General features: G+C 43.8%; 1 protein-coding gene across 1 annotated transcript; it reads left to right on the plus strand.

Annotated features, from left to right (window-relative positions):
* Positions 1 to 16,784: 16,784 nt before the first annotated feature.
* Positions 16,785 to 21,011, plus strand: IER3IP1 (immediate early response 3 interacting protein 1). The gene is made up of 3 exons (XM_065046870.1): positions 16,785 to 16,975; positions 18,492 to 18,593; positions 19,524 to 21,011. Exons 1-3 carry the CDS (start codon positions 16,885 to 16,887, stop codon positions 19,577 to 19,579), a joined length of 249 nt encoding a protein of 82 aa, XP_064902942.1. The 5' UTR covers positions 16,785 to 16,884; the 3' UTR covers positions 19,580 to 21,011.
* Positions 21,012 to 23,111: the final 2,100 nt, after the last annotated feature.

Genomic DNA, 23,111 nt, shown 5'->3' on the forward strand with positions numbered 1-23,111 from the left:
CTTTCCTCCCACAGAAATAAAAGGAGACTTACGCCAAAACCAGTTAGTTTTTAAGTCCGCAGCCCTATTTTTCTAGGTCTTTTCCTGCTGATTTGCAACACCCCCATTGCCAGGGATTTCCTGAGGGAAACTTGTTGTCGTGCAGAAGGTCTTGGTCCCGTGGATGGTGTCATCCCCGAGCGCAAGGCTGTGGAGAAGATGGTCCACACCAGTGTCTGAAAGCGTTTTGAGATGTTGCAGAGTTGCTCTTTCAATATTCCCCCTCGTTCCCAGCAAATCCCTGGGAGATAAAACCAGCTGGTTTTACAGTTCCGTGGTACAGCCCCACAGATCTGGAAGGAAGAGCACAGGCTGTTTTCGTGCCCTTCCCTGCGTTTGTTTGCTCCTGTATTAAGTGAGTTGGCAAGACTCAGATACATATTCGCTGAACCGGCAGCATCATGGGTTTTGTAGCATGGGAAATAAAAAATAAAGCAATGAAAAGTGCCAGAAAAGCTGGACCAGATCAAACCAAAAGTTCATCTGTGCCAGAACCCTGTTCCCCATAGCAGGTGAAATCAGATACTTCATGAAAGCATGCAAGCAGGTAGAGGTAGTGTTCCCAGAATATTATTCTACCATCTAATGATTTACGGCTTGTGGGTTTTCTGATCTAGACATGATGTCTCGTTTTTCATAACCCTCAATGGATTTTTATTTCCCTGAGTTTGTCCAGTGACTTTTTAAAACCCAGCATCCTATGGCAATAAGCTCCACAGCTTAAATACGGGTTATGAGGAAAATAGACAAACCCACAAGCTTTTGACGTTTGGAGCTCATTTTATGCCCTGAGCTTTTCGTACTGGATGAGACAAGCTGCCAGTTGACTCCTGGCAATCCTTGTCCACCTTCTCCATGCCAGGTGTGATCCATTGAGACTTTTCAGTTGCTTTTATTCCAGGTTGAAGAGTCAGAGTCATCCCTCCTACAGAAGTGGTCCCTAGCTTTGTAGCCTTCATGTACTGATCAGCTACATCCTTTTCTTTGAGATGGATAATCAGCTGCATGTTCAGGATACTATCTAGATTACAGTCTAGGGTGACATGATACTTTCTGTGATTAATGAACTCGAGTGTAGCGTGGTGGTAAAATGTCTTACCGCTACAGATCAAAACTTTTTGCCCAGACATAAAATAATCCTGTTGCTCAAGATGAAATCACTTCTCTAATGGTTTCTGAGTGCCAGAGCTCCTGGATGTGGTCAGGCACGCAGAGTAATCCTTCGTTCCTCACCCTTTGAGAACCAGCCTGTTGAGGCCCTGGAGCAGACACGAAGGATCTACAGCAGATTTGTTTGGCTTTTGCTCCCTGCTCAGCAGCATTCAGACCATCACGTTCCCTGGTGACTTCCTGCAGCATGTAAGTAGTGCGGCTGTATGTTGTTGAAGTTGTGAAACTGTGCATTAAATGCATAGTTTACACAAATGATGCAACAAATACATTTCAATTTGAACATTCAAACTGGAAATGTCCAATTTGCATTTTGTTGTTTATGCTAAACTCCCGTCAGGAGATGGAAATGCCACTTGTTTGGTTTGTAACTGATCTACTGACCCCAGCCACCAATGTTAAAATGGGACATAAGTCTCAGGATTAAGCATGAATGAATAGTTTTGAGTTTAAAAAATCATCCCTCATGATGATAAAGCTCAAGAACGTGATCCTGGAAAACAAACACAGAGCAGCCAACTCCTATGCAAATCTGCTCCTAAGGAAATGTCTTATCACTGGTTGCTTTTTGTTTGCTTTCATTTTGTGCCAAAGTTTGTGCATGTTAAAGTAATGAGGGCCCCGTTAAACACTTGTGTTCCACAGACTCAATCCTCAACATTTCCACCAGCATCTCCAATGGAACAAGTGACAGGACAAGAGGAAATGGGCTCAAGTTGCGCCAGGGGAGGTTGAGGTTGGATCTTGGAACAATTTCTTCCCCAAAGGGCTGTCGGGCATTGGAACAGGCTGCCCAGGACAGTGCTGGAGTCACCATCCCTGGAGGGTTGGACAGACACAGAGATGAAGTTCTCAGGGACATGGGGTAGTGCCAGGGGTGGGTTAACAGTTGAACTTGATGATCTTGAGGGTCTTTTCCAACCAAAATGTTTCTATAAAGACAATTAAAAAAAAGATACTGGAAGATTCACCCAGTAGCTGATATGGTTGTATATGACACCCCAAGGCTGTGTCTGTACTGATCTTCTCCACCCTTGGCCCTGGCAGGGTTGTGTATGAGCCCACCAATGTCCTGGGGAGCAGCTCCTGGCATGCCCATCAACCCATCAACCCAACCACTTGGCCTTTCCCAATGGCAGTTTGGATGTGGCCAGCCTGAGCTGAAGGGTCTAGGTGTTGGGGTGTGCGAATGGTCCCGGCCACTGTGAATTTGCTGGGGTAAGGTTGCCCGTATTGTTGCTGTCCATAATATAAAATTAATGCCATGTTAGAGGGGAAAATAAACATTCAGCTTTTCGTACACATGATGTGCAGCCTGTCAACACCTTTAAGAAAGCCACAAGGTTGATCAAGTATTAATTCTGCAGCTGTTACCACAAGAGAGGCAAAACAATAGCTGTGTTACACATCTTAGTTTTAGCTTTTCTTCCAACAAAATTCCCTGAGAATGGCAAACCCCACAGCACAGGCTGTGATTTGAATTTTCCTGGGTGCTTGAATGAGCAATAAATAGATACAGAAATCTCATTAGTTCTTTTTATTTCTGCAGAGTTGCATTTCCTTGTTCCACCCATGTCTCCAAACCACTTGGAGCTCTGTCCTTCACACATGGTGGTGCTTCTACAGGACTTGTGACTATCTCATTTGCTTCTGAGATACTTCAGCATGGGTATGTATGTCAGTGAAGAAGTGCACCAAGCAAAAGCAGGAAGGTATGTGCTTGCCCTTACCCAAAATAAAGCCTTTGACACTGTATCCCGCAGGATTCTCCTGGAGAACCTGCAGCTCATGGCCTGGATGGTGTATCTGTGATGGATAAAGAACTGGCTGGGCTACAGAGAGTTATGGTGAATGGAGCCAAATCCAGTTGTTAGCCAGTCATGAGTGGTGTTCTCAGTGATCAGTATTGGGGCCAGTTCTGTTTAATGTCTTTATCAATGGTCTGGATGAGGGGATCAAGTGCACCCTCACTAAGTTTGCAGATGACACCAAGTTGGGTGGGAGTGTTGATGTACTGGAGGGTGGGAAGGCTCTACAGAGGGAGCTGGACCGGCTGGATCAATGGGCTGAGGCCAGCTGTCTGAGGTTCAACAAGGCCAAGTGTCGGGTCCTGCACTTGGGTCACAACAATCCCATGAATGCTGCAGGGTCAGGGAAGAGCGGCTGGAAAGTGCCTGGGGGAAAAGGACCTGGGGGTGTTGGTGACAGCAGCTGAACATGAGCCAGCGTGTGCCCAGGTGGCCAAGAGGCCACCAGCATTCTGGCTGGTACCAGCACTGGTGTGGCCAGCAGGCCCAGGGCAGTGATTGTGTCACTGTACTCGGCACTGATGAGGCTGCACCGTGAATCCTGTGTTGCATTTTGGGGCCCTCATCATAAGAGGGACATTGAGGTCCTGGAGAGAGTGCAGAGGAGGTGACAAAGCTGGTGATGGGCTGGAGCACAAGTGTGATGGGAGCAGCTGAGGGACCTGGGGGGTTCAGCTGGAGAACAGGAGCTGAGGGGAGATCTTATCACTGTCTACAACTGCCTGAAAGGAGGTTGTAGCATGGAGGCTGTTGGTCTCTTCTCCCAAGGAACAAGTGATACGACAAGAGGAAATGGCCTCAAGTTGCACCAGGGGAGGTTGAGGTTGGATCTGGGGAACAATTCCTTCCCCAAATGGCTGTGGGGCATTGGAACAGGCTGCCCAGGGCAGTGCTGAAGTCACCATCCCTGGAGGGGTTGAACAGATGTGAAGATGAGGTTCTTAGGGACATGGGTTAGTGCTAGAGTTAGGTTATGGTTGGTCTTGATGATCCTGAGGGTCTCTTCCAACTGAAACGATTATATGATTCTATGAAATCACAGGAACAAACCTTCTTGCAGGACCATATTTTTAGGTGCCTTCAAACCATCTGCCTCGAAGAGCTGTTTTACCTTTTGTTGACCTGGTTCTGAAATGGCAGGTGAAATCCAGTGAATCACGAACAAGTTATTTGAAGCCGATGGCATATCTGAGCACCTGCAGCTCCTGCTATCGATTGTGCTGACAAATCAATACCTTGATTATTACAAAAAGTTATCTCTACCCGAACAGAGCCAATTGACAAAGGTGTTACTGTTAAGACTTGGAAGTTTTGTCTGAACTGGGTATGGCAAGTGAGATAAGGCCATGCTAGTGAATAGTAAATAAAATTTCTGTGTGTTTTTTGTAAAGCTGATCAACACTCAGCTGTTCCTTTGAATTTTGTCTTCTGTGAGGGATTAAAGTTCATGTTTCCTCAAAATTTATTCCTCCTTTTTCATAACTTTTACGTCAAACTTCAAGGCAGTTGTACCAAAAGCTTTGTGTGAATTTTGTAGTGTACAAAAAATAGCACCTTCTCAGCAAACCTGTATTTTTTAGGCTTTACCAGCAAGGAATTAACAAAAACGAAGCCTAGCATTTGCTCTGACCCTTTTGGATAAGCACTTCAACCCCCTGGGCTTTCAAAGCAGAATCACTCTGCTAAGCAAAACTGTTGGGAGAGCTCTTGTAGGATGTCTCACTAGTTTCCTATAATCTTCTGTAGCTTTTTTTTCTGCCTCTAAGAGGTTTGTCCATGGAGTTTATGCCCGGATGAGCATGGCAGGGAGGTTGGAACTAGATGATCTTTAAGGTCCCGTTCAACTCAACTGGCTTGGATTATTTAGTGCTTTTTTGAAAGGCTGTTTTTTGGTTTTGTTTTCTCGATAGTAATATTATCCTTGATGCGTACACTGATATGAAATGTTTCATAAGTGAAACGAAACATCTCTGCGGCCACGTCCACACTTGGCTGGTTGCCCTGGCCTCACCGGGTTGGTTTTATCCGCGTTGGCCATTTGCGGTGCTGGACTGCACCCAGTCCCCATGAGATAACACGTTCCTGCAGGAAAGAGCTGCCTTCTCCACCACAGCTCCCCATTCTGTGATCTCAAGCTTCTCCAGTTTGGAATCAGGCAGATACTGGGATAAGAAAGGAAAAAAAATATTAAAAAGTTATACATGCCCATCGGGAATATTCAAAGCATCCCATTGCTTTTTTCCTAAATGTCTCTGAAGGTTCAATAAAAGGGCATTTCCATTCGTAAGAGATGTTAGTGGAGAAGAACGTGTCTCAGACACTTCCATCACGTCTTCACACGATGAGTGTCTTCAAGTACCCTTCAGGAGATGTTCAGTGGCTTGCAAGAATGGGGTCTGCTTTTCATTGAGCATCTTTTCCCCACAGACCATGGTCTGAGTGCCAGACAAGTCAGTAAAGAGACTCCCTTTGAGTTTGGTGAGCTTTGAATCAGACTCAGAGTCATGAGTTACGAAGCAATTTAAGGTTTTGGGTTGAGCTTTCTGTTTGTTTGATAAAGAAGGAAAGCACTGGCATCTGCCTGAATATCGAGTCTTTCTTCTCAGGAATTTTTTTTGAGCCATATATAACATGGAAACGGTTTTTAACATCATGCTTGCTGTGGCTCAAAGCCAAATAAAAGGCCAATGATGACCCAGAGGAGGGAGAAAAGGTACTTAGGTACTGAGTGTCTTCCTCTACTGGTGGTCCAGAATGGAAAATTGGTGTGTGGCTTAACCAAAAACAAACCTACATATATCTACAGGCCTGCTGTCCTGTTCACCTCTCCGTAAAATCTATTAAATGTAGTTAATTTGCTGTTTGCTTACTCCATAAAAAATTCACAGCCATGGTCATTATCAAAACGTGCACGGTGATTTGGACTGTGGACACCTGAAACCCTGCCAAACAATCTCTGGGGAATTTGGAGAGGTGCCTTGGTCCTGTTTGATATCAGCAATGAGGGAAGAGGAGCTTCAATTGTTTTGCAGCTACTTATCGAGGCACAACAGAAAAATGCGTCAACCTCTATTGTTAGTTTTGAAACACCTGCCAATCTGAAGTGTGTTAATGTTATTCTGTGTGAACTTATTAACAAAAAAGGAGTCTCCACCCTGGAGCACCACTCCTTCTCTGATCACAAAGCACAGGTAATCACATTTTTTTCATGAGATAAGTCAGTGCCAACTCAGCTCCAATGTGGCAATAAGGACCAGGGGCTTTTGCAGAGCAAAGTGAGGTGCAGATCTGCAGAGATGTGGCTTCACCAACAGAGACACAAGAAGAGGCAGGCGAAAGGGATTGACGATATCCTCCTGCCCACGGTGCGTGAAGAATGGCTAAGCCAGGCTGCAAGGAAAGCCAAAGAGAAGCACATCTGAAACCCAACCCTAAACTGTCCACCACCAATGAACAGCTCAACAACAACTCCTTAAATTAATACCTCATGGTTTTCAGTGTGAAGACCCAAAAAACAAGGACTGGGCTCAAACTTACCATGGTCTCTTAGTCACCTCTTGGCCATAAGCCATCTCAGCTTGGGGAGGTTCCTGTTCTCTCCACCCAGCCTGCTGGAGAAGACCCAACGCCACTGCTCCTGGCACATTTCTGCAATGACTTCTGGATGCAGACTTCAGGGATGGTGTTTCTGGAGGACTTCATGCAATCATGGCATGTACAATGACCGGCAGAAGCCCTGGAATTCTTCTAGGCAGAGTCCAGCTGCGTCTCCTGCTCTACCAGAAAAGACTTACTTAACAAAAGGATGGTGAGCAAAGCCTCTCCTTGATCCACCTCCGCATTTTATTGATTGGCTATAAACGGAAGAGATTATTCTGCCCTAATATAAAGCACGGTGAGAAGAAAGCGATCAGCAGAGGTAAGGGAAGTCAGCACTTAGTCTGAAACCCTTGAGCCCAGCTTTACTTTCACTCAAGTTCCTAACAGCGTGATGCCGACGGAAGGATCTCGAGCAGTCACAAGGTAATCCAGAAATTTGTAATCTTATTCTGCTATAGATTTAGATTACCATGGGTTATTTTCTTTTTCAAGAGACCGAGGTGCTCCTTAGGACATCTTACTGCTGTGAGGAAAAGAGACTTGGCTTTTTTTTCCTATGGGGTTGTATTTTCTTCAGTCACTCGCTTTTTTCTTATGCAACCTGTGGCTATACAGATTTTCCACAGTAATTCCATTTAAAGCTAAGCTTACTGATGCAAAGAGAGTAGAATTTAAACTGCAACATCTAAGACTTTAGACACAAGCTCATTTTTATACCTGGGAACATACTGGCAGACAATTTATTCTTGTGTTTATTAACTGGATGTCATCAGGATACACACTGTGATTCCCCATTTCGTTTATATTCCAGGAAAGGAGCTAGAATAGAATAAAATAATGATCAGAAATCTGCATATCACACATGCAAACTGGAAATATGTGTGTGTGTCTGTGTTTTTGTGGCAGTATTAGTATGAGGTGACACCTGAATCTGACTTGAGCACTTGCTTTTTATCCATTATACCTTCCAATAATAAGGTGTATCATAGTTTGAAGCTTCTACAAGAGGAATATTACCACGTAAAGGAATAAAACTAAGAGGCAGGAGATCTGCTTGAAATTCCCAGCAGTGCCACAGACTCTCTGACTTATGTAAGGCAAATCGTTTGCCTCAGTTTCCCTATCTCGACAGCGGGTTAATGATCCATCCCTGCCTCACACGCTCGCTGGGAAGAAAGTTTATCCCACCATTTTGAGAAAATTAGTGCTTGAATGAGGGTTTTGGTAACAATATTGCTGTGGAAAAAGAATGTTGTTCTTTGCCACAAAGCAAGAAACTGTATTTTCCATCCCCACTATCTTTCCGTCCGCTTTTTGCTCTTTCTTACTTACTTCTTTATGTGACAGCTCAGATTTTTTTAATGGAATTAAGCACTCCACTTCTGGGGACAGTAAAATGTAGGTATAACCTGGGCTTGAGAAACTTGGGCCTTGTCCATGCCCAGATTAGATGCCGTAGACAAACACGAAGTCAAACTAAAGGCACCTGGGGAAGTTCATTGCCTTAAGAGGAACATTCAGCTTTATGACAGCGGATTAAATTCTGCTTTTGTTTGGATCTGTCCCGTCTTGCTTTGATCCCCCAGTCTGTAAAACGCCAATAGCAGAATCTATCTCACAGGGAAGCTGTGAAGATCATTCACATTAGAGACGGTGACGTGTTCGGTTGCCATAAAATGGATCTGAAATAAATGTGCTGATTCTCATTAAACTGGCATCTGAATGAATATTGGCTTCTTTTTTTGTTTCAGGATGGTCCGCTCTGGTGGAGGTTTGCACAACACCATGGTTTCCAAGGAAGGAGGTGCTTTCCTTTCCTGTTTTTTTAGCATTTTAAATAAGTTTTGCAGTGTGTATTTGTGTGGCGGCCCTTCTGAGAGGTGCCAGGCAACACTGGTGTTATCGAGTACATAAGAGCAGCAGAAACAGAGCGTTGAATGTGCTCAAAAGGAATGAATTAGCCATGTTAGACCAATTTCTGTTGGGGTTTTAGGGAGGGGAGAATGGTGGAAATAACAGGAGCTGCTGCAGCAGAAAAGAGGAGCAGAAACGGGGGTAGGTAGGGGACATAAGCCAAATTTCACCCCATTAAGTTTGGAATTAAACCCAAGAGACAAAAAGGATGGAAACTGAGATTGATAAAGGTGGAAGCGGAGGGAAAGTGCTGGCTAGAGAGGCAGTAAGATTTGGGATCCTGCTATGGCTTTATTGTGAATAGGCGGATAATATTTGGAATAATTTTGTGGTCTTTTCCACCCTGAGATCCTTAGGGCTTGGTTTCAGCCTTGCGGAGCAGTTTTGCTTTGTACTTTGATAGGTAAATACCAACAAGTTAATTCACTGGGCTGTGAGATTTGTGAAGAAAAAGTTGTTTTCCAGACCAGGTCACCTCTCTCCGTCCACAGTTTTCAGCAGGACAATGAATATTTGCAGCCTGTAACAACCTGGGCTAATTTTGCAAAAGGTTATGTTTCTTAAAGCTCTTTGTTGGCAAAACCCACCTGTGATTTCTTCAAGGTTCATCAGCGTCTACATATGACATTATCATGGTGTCTCTCAGTGGAAGCCTCTTACTGTTGGTTGCCATCAGCATCGCAATCATCGTTCTACGGAGGTGAGTGGTCACGCAGTAGGAAAAGACACGGGGTTACCACGAAAATGTGGGCAGCAATTAATTCCTCTAGGAGCCAACTGCAATCAGAGAGCCTACGGGGAGAACTGCCCAAATCCTGGTGCTTCCTGGGGTCCTCCTTTGTGTAGGTTCTTTCTCCATTAGCCAGCAGGAGAGTTTATTAATGATGGTTGGAGAATTGCTATGCTGGGTGCTTGGGTAATGCCAGTTTAGACTCATAAAATCATTTTGGTTGGAATGATGATCTTCAAGATCATCAAGTTCAACCATTAACCCAACCCTGGCACTGATCCATGTCCTTGAGAACCTCATTTCCGTCACTTCCCCATCCCCAGATTTTAGTGAAATGCATATTTATATGTATTGACATTTTATTGAGGAAATTTAAGAGATCCCCTAATTTCTAACTACTGCCAACATGTTCTTTTTTTTCAAGAGCAACCTAAAGTCACAAGAAGAAGGGCAATCCTTGAGATGTTTATTTCTATAATGAAAAAGTAAAAAATATATTTTGAGAAATTTCTTCAAACAAATAATTTGTTCAGCTCTAGTTTGAATGCAGTTTGCCAAGTGGAAGAGGGTGATGGGGCCAGAGGGTGAGTTTTATGTGAAAGGGCAGAAGATTAGGGGGAGAGGAAAAGGTCACCTCCATAATTAATTAAATTATCTCTATCTCGGCTATCAGTTCTGTATTGCCATTAGTTGTATCCTGTTTTAATTGGATTAGGTTCAAAATACAAGCAGCTCTTTGTGTTTATCTAACACTTAGTGATTTGTTTTGCTCCATTGCTGTTGTGCCAGGCACTGCACATCAAACCGTTCCTCCAAAGATCTCAGCACACCTGTACTGGTGGAAAACATCACGGTGACGAACAACAGCTCAGATAAAATTTCAACGGGGGATTTGACTGGCCCGGTGTGTATAAGTTACATTTCTGACAAGGCCACTGGATCCCCCGACTTGGCCATCTCTGAAGAGATGATTTCCATTTTTGAGTTGCCGTTCTTCTCCTTTGCTTTCTCAATAACACCCCCCGATTCAGCACCAGAGCAGTGATGGGCCACGTCTTTCTTCTGGAGAGAAAAGCAGACGAAGGACTCGGGGTGAGCTGAGGGACTGACGTTCCTCTCTTCATTCCCTCCACCGTAGCTTTGGACTGTGAACCTCTACCACACCAGTATTAGAAAATGCAGGAAAATTGAATTATTTTTTTTTCTGGAAGTGGAGAAAAAGCGTAGCTTTATGTACCTTATCTCTGTGAAAGGAAAAAAAAATGCAGGGGATAATTTCTAGTAATTTTGACAAAGATTTCCCAGTCCCTGACTCACACCTGAATCCCACACATTACGCTGAGACTGAACCTTTTGCACATGGTTTCCTACTGACTGTACGATTGTGGCTCTGCGAATGTTATCAGACATATTGCAATTTCTGTGATTTTTTTTTTCTTTTTTAATCAGCCCACTTTTACAGCCCAAAGGAAGATACCATCTATTAATCTTTAAACTGAGTGCTGCAACTCTCCCAGCACCGGTGACCTCTGCCTCTTGCTAAGGCTGTGCTCCCCGCTCAGGTGGCAGTTCCAGGGGACGGGTTAGTCTCGGGTCTGGCACACAGAGGGTTAGGCTTGTCCTCCCTGGCTCTGCCCAGCCTAGTCCAACTTCACGCCCTTTGCCAACTGCTTCTACGAACTCTGCAAGAACTGTGGGATATATAATTGGTATATAATTTTCTATTTATCTTATCAACTAGAATCACAGAATGTCCCGAGTTGGAAGGGACCCACAAGGATCATCGAGTCCAACTCCTGTCCCTGCACAGGACACCCCACAGTTCACACCGTGTGTCTGAGGACTTTGTCCAGTCTCTTCTTGAACACTGTTGGTCTTGGGGCTGTGACACCTCCCTGGGGAGCCTGTTCAGTGTCCAGCACCTCTGGGTGAAGAACCTTTTCCTCATGTCCAGCTGACCCTCCCCTGGCACATCTTCTGCCATTCCCTTGTCGTTGGTCACTAAAGAAAAGAGCTCAGCCCTGCTCCTCCTCCTCCCCTTGTGAGGAAGCTGGAGCCACCAACAAAATTCATTTCTTCACTTCCAGCTTGGGGTTGGTTGGGCTGATTTCCAGCCTTTTTTGTGTCCTAAAAATATTCCTGCTGAGGTATGTATGTCTGGATATGTAAAATATCTAAAGAAGGAAATTGTCAAAGCCAGTTCAGAAAAATAAACTCAGAAGATGGTGGCACTCCTCTTAGTGTCCACTTCTCCAGGCTGAACAAACCAAATGACTTTACCCAAATTTCTTGACCTACCCACTGCACATTTTCCATATAACTAGATGGAACACTGACGGAATAAGGAGAAAAGCCCTTTGGGCAACGGGTATTCTTCCAAAACGGGGTCTGGCGTGGTCCGTTCCTCTTTGTGCTCACACGTTGCAAAGCACTTGAAGTATCTGCAGGATCATTAAGGCACTTAACAGTCACCAACGGGTTGGAAGTGTTGTTGGCATCAGTGACTGGCCTTTCTGTGCTTAAAGGGGACTGAAAGAAAGATGGGGACAGATTTTTGAGCAGAGCCTGTTGCGACAGGACAAGGGGTGATGGTTTTAAACTAAAGGAGGGAGATTCAGGCTGGACACGAGGAAGGAATTGTTGTCCCTGAGGGTGGTGAGAGCCTGTCCCAGGTTGGCCAGAGAGGTGGTGGATGAACCATCCCTGGAGACATCCCAGGCCAGGCTGGACGGGGCTCTGAGCAACCTGAGCTGGTGAAGATGTCCCTGCTCATGGCAGGGGGGGCACTGGGGGAGCTGGGAAGGTCCCTTCAGCCCAAACCACTCTGTGATTCTATGACTGTGCAGACATGGAAACCAGACCTGATTCTGAAGCTGAGGGGACACGTCAGCGATCCCTGGTCAGGAACCAGCAGGGTTCTTTCTCCTCTGACATCAACCATATTTCCAACCAAAATATTGCTTCTGACACCATTTTCCACAGTCAGATGGAGACATGTTTGCACATCCATGGTGACAAGGACCAACTCCTCTGCCAGTGGACAGACCAGGATAAGCAGAGACTTCCAATCCCCAACAAAGTCTGTTTGTTTTCTTGCTGCCCCATCTCCCGTGTTGCTCGGCTTTAGATATCCACTGTTTTCCTGGAAAATCCCTGAAAAATATCTATATGGTAGCGAGCATAATGGGCTTTGGTTCTGGACTGGTGTATTCTGGCATGGAAACAACGCAAAGGTTGACTGGGGTGAAGATGCCAAAAATCATAGTACAATATAATGTAACATAATGTAATACCGTACTATTGATAAAGCAAAATGAACAGCAGCATGTGTGTGTGTGCATGCACTGGACAATAAATGACATTTTGAGGCTGTCACAGAGCCAAGCATGATAAACTTAGGAGATGACATCAATAAACTTAGGTGTAAATTCAGGTTTTTGTGTTTATTTTTTCGTTTGTTCCTCAATATCTCTGTATGAAGCTATATTAATGTCTTTTCAAGGTACAAATCTTAGGAAGGCTGTCAGGCTGTGTTTTTGAAGGGGACAGCTATTTCTGAATATGCACGGGTGGAGACGATACTGCGCAGCACATTAAGAGTCATGGACAGGATAAGTATATTTTCTACACATAGCTGCTGAAGGGTAAGAACCAGACACACACTCTCTCAAATGTACAAAACCTTATTGCATTCCCAGCGCTGGTGGTTAAAGCGGACAACTGGATATTAAATCAGTTAAATGCTCAATCTGTGCTCACAAGAGATGTGTTACATCTGTACGAAGCGTCATGAACTTTCGCAGTAGTTTCGTAGCGTGATGGGTGTGATTGCTAAGGGATGACAAAGGCTTTAGTTTAACTGCAAAACGTAGCTATGGGATTTATTTATAGCACCTAAGTGAGCCCCAGAACCTACATTTTTCACATTATCAGAATTTTTCAGGTAATTGAATTACTCATGGTAGAGGTTGGTACTTGGTAGGACTCAACTCCTTGGTTCAACGCCCTGTTCCACATCACGCAATGCTTTGTGTCCGTTCAGAGCCCCGTTGAGGTAAAACCATGAAGTAGCACGTTGCCTTCTGGACTCCGAGGGTGAATATTTGAAGTTTGCTTATTGCTCATGAGGTATGACTCGGCCCATTGGCAAAACTCGTCTAGACACACGCGTTAATTAGCAACTACTTGGCAAGTAGTACCGAGAACAGACAGATGCCGTGTGCCCGTTACGGGACTTTCCGCTGGCAATGACAGAAGTCAAGAGTTGCCACCAACTAAATTCACTTCTTCACTTTCAGCTTGGGGTTGGTTGGGCTGATTTCCAGCCTTTTTTGTGTCCTAAAAATATTCCTACTGATGTGTGTATGTCTGGATATGTAAAATATCTAAAGGATTAAATTGTCAAAGCCAGTTCAGATAAATAAACTCAGAAGGTGGTGGCAAGTGAAGCAAAAGATGCAGAGATTGGATTTGTGAGAAATTTTCATTTGACCTGGTATTTCCTGACCAGGAATAAACTAACACAATCCTGAAAACTTTGATGCAACGAGCTCGAGTCTCGTTAACTGTAGAGGATAGTTAGACCCAAGGAGCTGTGCTCCGCCTGACAATATTGAGTGTTAAACTGAGAATAAAAAACGCCAAGGTCTTCACAATACTTCACCAGCCTGAAGTTTAATCCTTTGATACCTGTAAGGTGGTTTAAAACTCTCCTTTATGGTGATGGACTGCACTCTGCAGATGACACCACAGGGATTTACTGCCCTGAAACGTAACACCTTAATGAGTTAAAAAAAAATATAAAAGCTTTCCTTCTAATGCAAGCAACTTTATCTGGCTTTCCCTTCAACCACGTAAGACGATGATTCAGAGATAAGACGAGTGTGGTTGTTAAGTTGCCATGATGAATTTACAAAGGGGAAAATCACGTCAAGTTGATATGAGCTTGATAGCACTTGCTCTTTGGAAATACATCTTAATTATGGGTAAAAATACTAAGCCATGACTTGTATACTTATTTTAAACACCTCATTTTTTTTTTCAGTGCCATAATTCTAAACATTAGCTCTTCACTGAGGTTATATTTATTTATAGGTTGGATACCGTAAGGAGGTAGCCCAGGAAATTATGGTGGTTATTATATGTGCCTGTTAGTGACCCCTCATATTTATCTGTATTTAATTATAGAATTACTGCCATAATGCCCTAAATTATGTCCAAGAACAAAAGGCAGCTCCATTTGTCTGACCATTTTGTGCTAGCACTCACAACTTCTTAAAAAACAGTGACGACCTTCGGGATTAAATCTTTTCGCCCCATATTGACTTTCTCTGTGTGCATGGAGTTTGGTAAAATCAAGATCAGACTTTTATATTATTTATAGACACAGGGGAAAAGGATGGTTTGAATTATTTAAAAAAACCCACAACTTTTTGCAAATTTAGGGGCCCCTGGGTCACTAGAGATGGCTCAGTTTTTAAATGCTAAACGGATAGTTTTTAGGTTTGTAGTTATACACAAATTAAAAATATAAGTGAGAAATAAAGGAGTTATGTCGGAATTCCTGAGTGTGTTCACAAGTGCCAGCGCACTCGAGCAGTGCCGCTAACTGCTGACACACATGAGGTTAATCATACACATAAGTGTTTGCAGAATCAGAGCCAATATTTGGAAATATTTTGAGCTTTCATATAACAAAACACTTCAGTGTATGCTTAAATAATATAAATTTCACTGGAAGTGCAATAGGCGTTTTATTCACTTCCTTAAATTGAGAGTATATTTATTTTTGAGACTGAAATGACAAATACTTTTGATCAGATGACAAAACTCTGATAAATATGTGTGATTTTTGTCCTTTATCCCCCTTACTTAATATTAGTAATGTTGAGGATAATTCAGTAACAAAATATGCTGTGGCTCTGCTGATGGGCTGCTTTCTCTTGCTTCCAGTTCCAGCTGTTAAAAAGTAACATATTTTATTAGTAATGATTAATTAGATGCATAATACTACATCATTGACTACACTAAAGTTTTGGAAAGGAAAACTGAAGACAAAAGGCAGCTGAGGTGTGGGCTTCTTGTGGCTAATTTGCGTGGTGTCTGTTTATTGATCATACAGTCCCAACGTTTAATTAATCACTGAATTTTCAGATCATCTTGCGCTTGCTGGTGAGTGGATCTAAACCCAGAGCTGAAGCGTGGAGATATAATATTGATAAAGGGTGAATAATTTACCCAGATTGTATCAGAAGTCTGTGGCGGGGCAAAGAATCAAGGTGAGGTCTCTCCAGTCCACCACATTAAGGGCAAAGTTATCATTTCTTTCACGAAGAATGGGTTTAATAACCATCAAAGTGCAGTGATTATGCAAATTGTTGTAACCTGATTGAGTAATAAAAGCTATCAACCATCCGGAGTTAAGGGGTTTGCGTATTGTATGATTACTGAGAAATAAAATCAGAGTGATTATGCAAATCACCCCCTTCAGCCAATCGGACTGAGAGATGCAAGGGAAAGAAAAATATATTTATGCATCAATAACTATACAGTATCCCTGAGCTCCAGTTATTGTTATTTTTGCTATTTGACTGCAGAAGTGCCCAGAGGCCCCGATCAATCCAATATAAAATATAATTGTTTTCTTTTGGATTCTTTCGAGAATCTCGACTTCCGTAGACATCATGTTTTGGATAAAAACAATTGGGCTGATTTCCTGCCAGAACAAAAAAGATGGTGAAAACTTCTGAGCAGGGCCTGTTGTGATAGGACAAGGGGTGATGGTTTTAAACTAAAGGAGGGAGATTCAGGCTGGACATGAGGAAGGAATTGTTGTCCCTGAGGGTGGTGAGAGCCTGTCCCAGGTTGGCCAGAGAGGTGGTGGATGAACCATCCCTGGAGACATCCCAGGCCAGGCTGGACGGGGCTCTGAGCAACCTGAGCTGGTGAAGATGTCCCTGCTCATGGCAGGGGGGGCACTGGGGAGCTGGGTTCCAACCCAAACCACTCTGGGAATCTACGTATTGAAAAAATACCGGGGTAGCAGAGGGGGAATTTTTTCGTCCATAAAATTAAATATTAAAAAATAAAGTATTTTTGCATAGACAGTGGTTTGTTTCTGATATTAGATCATGAACAGGTGATGTCCATAAGAGGGCACATTCCAGCCCCTCAGCGGGACGATGTTTCCCAGCCAGCCCCCAACTATTTGGAAGACGCGAAATTAAAATGACTGGTGGAGAAAGCTTAGGCCGCTCCTTCCTCCTCCGCTGAGGCCGCGCTGAAACACAAGCCCGCTCGCTAAGGGCCCACGGGTGCCCCCAAACCCCGAAAACCCAGCGCAACCCACGGTTCTAGCAGCAACTCAGCCACGCCTCCGCGGGCCCGCAGGTCACGCCCCCTTCTCAAACCCCGCCCCTTCACAACGTCCGCCCCATCCGCAACCCCCGCCCCATTCACAAAGCCCGCCCCCTTCGCAAACCCCGCCCCTTCACAACGTCCGCCCCATTCACAAAGCCCGCCCCATTCGCAACCCCCGCCCCATTCACAAAGCCCGCCCCATTCACAACCCTCACCCCCGCCACGTCCCGCTCGGCCGCCGGTTCCCGCCCCGGCGGCGCGGCCATGGCTTTCACGCTGTACTCGCTGCTCCAGGCCTCGCTCCTCATCGTCAACGCCATGGCGGTGCTGCACGAAGAGCGCTTCCTGCGGCACGGTGAGACCGGGGAGCGGGGGAGAAACCCGGGGCCAGGCCCGGCCGCCGCGACGCGTCTCCCGCCTCCACACACACCCCGGCCCGGCGGGGCCTTGTGAGGGGAGGAGCCGCCGGCTCCCCGCGGGCCCGGGGATGCTCGGAGGCGGCTCGGCGGGCACGGGGAGGCCGCCCGGGGTGGGTGGGAGCCGGGGCTGAGGAGCGGCTCTGGGGTTTTGTTTTTAAACTTGAGTTTCCTGCCTGTGTGGGTGGATTTTGCTCCTGTCGTTGCGTTATCGCTGTCCTTTTTTTCCCCTATAATCTTCTTTTTTTTTTCTATGCTTTTCATCGCCATTTGTGCCGTTATCAGTGTGTTGCCGTAGCATGAGGTGGTTTCCTTCATCTTGTCCTGCCTTTATTTATTTGTTTTTAATGAGATAACGCTTCTCAGGCTTTGCACGCTCACGCAATTCTGAAGAAAGATCCCCAAGGCTGGGCATCCTCGCCCTTTAGAAGAAAACAAAACACAGAAAAGCCACCTACACAAATATCTGCAAAGATAAAAAACATCCAGAGTTTCCCAATTTCCTGATTTCTCCAAGTCAGGCTGCGCTTGGATTTTCGTCAGGAATGCAGATAATTATCCCTTCCTTCTCTTCTGCACTGGGATTCACCAGGGGAGATTTGCTTGATTTTGGGGTTTTCTTTTGCTTTCCTGATGAGCAGCTGGATGAAAAGGGCGATGCGGGGACTGACAGGGTGGGTTAAGCCAGTTGTTGATCCCAGGTCAGGTTTAGGAATAACTCCAGGCCCATCGCAGTGGGAAGCAGTGGCTGCTGAGGGAGAGGACTCACCTACTGCCAACAGAATGAAGGAGATGGGAAAGTGGGGAAAACAAATCGCTCAGAAGTTGTCTCTGGAGAAAAGAAACATGCAGGTTGCACTGTGCAGCTTCAAATATTGACGGCTGCTCCTGTCCCTGGTCGGATCATCCCCAAACAGGACAGGATTGTTGTCCCCTTAAGGGCTTGGTAAACCTTCAGTACCGTTGCACTCTGAAAAGTTCCCAGTTTATTATTATTTTTTTAGTAGCAGTTACAAAAATCATCCTGATTTGGAATCTCTGACCATTTTCTATCTTGCAGCTCATTTCTTGGTGCCAAAGTGTCACTTCATACCCAACAATTATTTGCTGTTTTATCTTCTGGTAAAGGACTATGAACGGATTATTAGTTTGTTTTTATTCTGCTGTGTGTGGTTTCTTTTTAAGCCCAAATAAACTAATTTATTTCTCCAGCACCCAGTGTATTAAAAATTTAGGGTTTCCTTTAAAGAGACATTGATCTGTCATTACTGTTGCATTCATTAAAACTTTTCAGCATATTGTTTTAAAATCCCATCTTGAAACATATTGGTTTGTCGTTTGTTTTTCCAATGTTAGTGATAGTCTAATTCAAGCTAAATCGCTCATTAATATCGCTGATAACTTTCTATTGGGTGTTTTTTTCCTAACATTTCTGGCTGTTTTTATGTGACACAGTTGGCTGGGGGAGCGATCAAGGGATTGGAGGATTCGGAGAGGAACCAGGAATTAAAGCACAGCTAATGAACCTTATTCGATCTGTACGAACTGTTATGAGAGGTAAGGTGACGATCTTTCACTTAAACGTTATTGCCTGTAAAGTTCTGTTTCTGTGGTTTAATAATCTAACAACAGTATTTTGAATTATTATTATTACTTTTTTACCAAACAGTTACTATTTCTGCTCCTCCCTTCCAATCTTTTAGCACGTGGGCTCTGTATGAGAGGGTGCAGGTCCTGGCGTGCGGTGCTCACGCCCTAATTTTGATAAAGTCTTGCTAAAGTTCCTTTAAATAACTTTTTGATGAAGTAAAATGTTCCCCGACACTGGCTCATTGTGCCACTGCTGCGTCTGGTCTTTCCTCGGAGTTTTGACACTGGGAGGGGGTGAAGTGTGGTCATCAACCAGTGTGTAATTTGCTTCAATTCAATCAAATTCAATATTATATGAAGTACCTGGTGAGGGAAATGTAATTCCTGCAATTCTTAAAGTAAGACAGGTTTATGTGCCTCAAAGGACGGGGAGAAAAAAAATCATTTGTAAATTACTAAGTCTTCCACTATAAAGCCCACCAAAAATTTATTTTATAGGTGATGGTAAAGACGAAGTAACAGATATTATCTGTCTTGCCCATGACAGAGTAAAAACTGATACATTTCTACTAAATCACAGCAAGCCCAAGGGTAGAAATGGGGTTCAAGGTGTTGGGTTTTTTTTCTTATTTGGAGAACGGATTTTTTGGGTCAAAGTTATAACGTGATGGGCCATATAAAAATATATATGCTACTGCTTCCTCATTTTTCGTGTCCTAGGTTTTTGATCCTGTCTCTGTCCATTAATCCTGATTTTTCCCTAGGAAAATTCAGTGTATTTTTAAAATTTTGATTGATTTTGCTCCTTAAAAGTCATTCTCCAAATAAGAAATTGTCTCACTTTGTGACATGCAGAAGCAAATGTTCACAATTGCTCTTATTTTTTTTTTCCTACAGTGCCATTAATAGCATTAAACTCGGTTACGATCGTTCTCCTCCTTTTGTTTGGTTGAAAATACCTGTTGCGGAATCTTTTTGGACACCCAAAGAAGCCAGTTGCTGATCATCACCGCTCCGGATTCTCTGGAATCCAGCACGGTTTAGCTGTCAATTTGACATTCAACTTAAAAATAATAAAGACACTATTTCTATTTATCCTATTTCCTAATGTTCACTTGCAGTTTCATTAAACAAGATAATGGGATCAATGCAACAACGCTGCAAATATACTGGACTACGACCAGTTCTGTTGCTGCCTGTTAAATAGTGTCGACTGTTAAATATATGTCGTTAAGATATTGCGCTGATTGTCGATAGGATGTGTTTTTTTCAAATGTCTCATTACTCAGGGATGAATTTCCTTCAGTCCACTTCCCGAATTATTATTAAATGAAGAAAAAACAAGTGGTTTTTGTTTCAGTTACTACCAGAGTACTACATAAAGAATACAGATCAGGTGTTGAAGATGTTATAAATTATTGAAGTACAGTTGTGATATTGAGGGGGATAAAACTAGATGGGTAAAGTCTTAATTCAGTTCACATTGCAAGGTGAATTTTCCCAGTTTGAGAACAGGATTTTTCTCTTGCGTGTTTAATAAGACTCTTCAAATCAAGAATGTTCCATGCTGATGGTTAAGTAAGTTGAAAATAGGTGCAATTGCTATGCAAAAATCTAAAAAAGCTGTACGTAAAGCTGGGCAACACTGTTGTTAATTTAGACTAGCAGGCAATATTAGTGATACAGCATTTGTTACTGTTCTGTCGAGAATTATTATAGTTTTTAAAATGTGTGTTAAATTTCCACGTGGTGATTAGTGTGTTGAAAGTGGGGAATCATTTGTAGTCGGAGCTTCTTGAGAAACATGGGAGGGGGGTAATGTGCCCTTTCCAAATGCAATTCTTTGTCAAAAAACAGTGAGTTTTCAGCCTCTTCTATTAGTGCTTCTTCCCCCTGCCTTCCATCTTCCTTTGCTAAATGAACAATTTGCTGAAATGGAAACTGTGAGTGTGATCTTGCAGTTCTGTCACAGAGATTATTGCTAACTGCAATCTTATCTCAATTAGGACTGCTGGGTTAGGTCCAATGTCTTCTAACAAGTCTGAGCTAAAGAAATCTGATTCTCATGTACTGTTTTAGAAAAGCTAGGAGTCTTCTGTCTGTTCCTCTGCTAAAGTGTTATAGCTTATTTTTAAAGTGGGGATAGCCACAGGAAACGTGGCAGTTTCATTAATTTAAAAGTTTATCATCCCTTCTTCTGGCGCCTTGATGACTAAAGCATGCACGGTTGTATACAAAGATAAATCTGTAAAATGTGTAAATGAATCTAACGCTCTTCAGTTGCGGTGTTTTGCAGAGTAGAGTTTATCCACGAGGAGAGTTTGCTGGTGTTTTCTTTTTTTTTTAGTGAAAACTTGTAAATAAATTTTTAATTTCTAAGTTAAAGCACTTTCTTTCGTAACTCGCTCTATTTCTGTCTGTAGTGGGAGTATTGCAAAACTCAGCATCATCCTGTTCCAGATAACCAGCATTACTGTTTTCACATGAAATACTTTTTTCCCTGTGGCATCTCTTGTTCGCTACAAAGTTGTATTTTGCTTTATGTGGCCAAGCTAATGAGCAACAGTAAGTAACACTGGCCAGAGGCAGGGTAGGTTCATGGTAGGCTTTAAATTCTTAAGTATGTAAACCTATTATAAAATATTCCTTATAATTTTGTGTAATTCAGAGGTGGCAAGGGTACAGTCTGGATCAGTTATTTTCATAGATTTATTTTTCATGGCAAGCGGACAGTATGTATGTGGAACGGATAAAACACAGAATGTACACAGGGAGTTTTGTAAAACTTTTGTAAAAAGAGCAGTGTTTCCATTGCTGATGCATTGGGAGTACCAAACTATTTGAAGCACAGCTAGCATATAATTTCCTTTTGATATATATTGACTGTTAAAACCCTGTTTCTTCCTAAAATAAAAGCCAGTACTGAAGATTACAAGCAGCAACTTTAAAAATGGGTAAAAAGTGTTTTTTCCCCATCCCCCTGTCCTTTCCAAAAGGCTGAACTTTTAATGTGTGGCTTAAAGCACGTGGGGAGATAGTTTTAAAATCAATTAGGCACGTGCGGTAAAAAGGAGCAGTGGTTCTCTGCAGCAGGGATCCTGTATATTTGAGGAAAAACTGGGACGTGTTTTACTTGGCAGATGGAAAATACTGATTCAAAGTGGGGCAAGGGCTGAAGATCAGGTCTCCCAGGTAATGAGCAGGGAAGAGGGCAAAAGGGCAGCCACAAAACAGGCCAAGAAGGGAGAGCAGAGAGAAACCATGAGGGAGTAACTGCGGTGCCGCTGCCTCCTCGTGTGGCTTTGAGCTGTTCTGCAGTGACTAAAAAATGTTGTACCTGCTAAAGAGCTCCACATGCAGCCTGTGCTCCAGCGGTCACTTCAAACTAGGAGGAGCTTTGTCACTTGTACCTGGCACAAAAATGACAATAACCAGGACATTTAACAGATCAGAATACGGACTAAGGCTGTGTGGTGAAAGTGAAGCTTGCGGGAAGGTTCAGAGAGTCTTTAGTACAAATACAGACAAAAAAGAGGGACCAGTTCCGCTGGGTGCTCAGCACAGGACACACATGGACCTGCTGGAGAGGGGCCAGAGGAGCCACAGGAATGATCCGAGGCTGGAACAGCTCTGCTGGGAGGACAGGCTGAGAGAGTTGGGGTGTTCAGCTGGAGAGGAGAAGCTCCGGGGAGACCTTATTGCACCTTTCTGGACCTAAAAGGGGCCTGTGAGAAAGATGGGGACAGACTTCTGAGCAGGGCCTGTTGTGATAGGACAAGGGGTGATGGTTTTAAACTAAAGGAGGGAGATTCAGGGTGGACGTGAGGAAGAAATTGTTGTCCCTGAGGGTGGTGAGAGCCTGTCCTCTACTGTTAAAGGTTTTGTTTTGGAGGGCATGGGGACAGCTGAAGGGAAAAGTTAGGTCTCTTTGAAATCTCACGTTAGGTTGCAATGTTATGAATTTAAAACTCTACTATCTAATATACCTTGGATTTTTTGATGTACCATCACAATATAAAACTGTGAATGTATATAGTATGTAATTAATTGATGTGCCCTCCTTTCTTATGAAATCCTAACTGCAATAGCTTAAAATGCAATTGCATCAACCCATGTTTTCTGGAGGTTGCTTCTCCTGCAGATGAGCATGGAGTGTGCTATTGCCCTCACATCAAGTGGTCTCCACAGGCCGGGGATTGCTGCTGCCGTAGTCTTTACAGTTACCTGTTACCCACAGAGCAGCTGAAGGAAGCCGGTCTTCAAAAGTGTCCACCAACACCTTGCTGAGCGGTGGTGGGAAGTGCACAGGAGCTGATAGAGACCAGAGAATGGTTTGTGCTGAAGGGACGTTCCCAGCTCCCCCAGTGCCCCCCCTGCCATGAGCAGGGACATCTTCACCAGCTCAGGTTGCTCAGAGCCCCGTCCAGCCTGGCCTGGGATGTCTCCAGGGATGGTTCAGCCACCACCTCTCTGCCCAACCTGGGA

Source organism: Columba livia, chromosome Z, assembly GCF_036013475.1.
Source record: "Columba livia isolate bColLiv1 breed racing homer chromosome Z, bColLiv1.pat.W.v2, whole genome shotgun sequence".
In the NCBI taxonomy this organism is placed as follows: Eukaryota; Metazoa; Chordata; class Aves; order Columbiformes; family Columbidae; genus Columba; species Columba livia.

Bases quoted from the DNA above. Each gene is read 5' to 3' on its own strand.
- IER3IP1 (XM_065046870.1), top strand. From the start codon at position 16,885: ATGGCTTTCACGCTGTACTCGCTGCTCCAGGCCTCGCTCCTCATCGTC. The intron at 16,976-18,491 runs GTGAGACCGGGG...TATGTGACACAG, and splicing joins AGAGCGCTTCCTGCGGCACG to TTGGCTGGGGGAGCGATCAA. The intron at 18,594-19,523 runs GTAAGGTGACGA...TTTTTCCTACAG, and splicing joins TGTACGAACTGTTATGAGAG to TGCCATTAATAGCATTAAAC.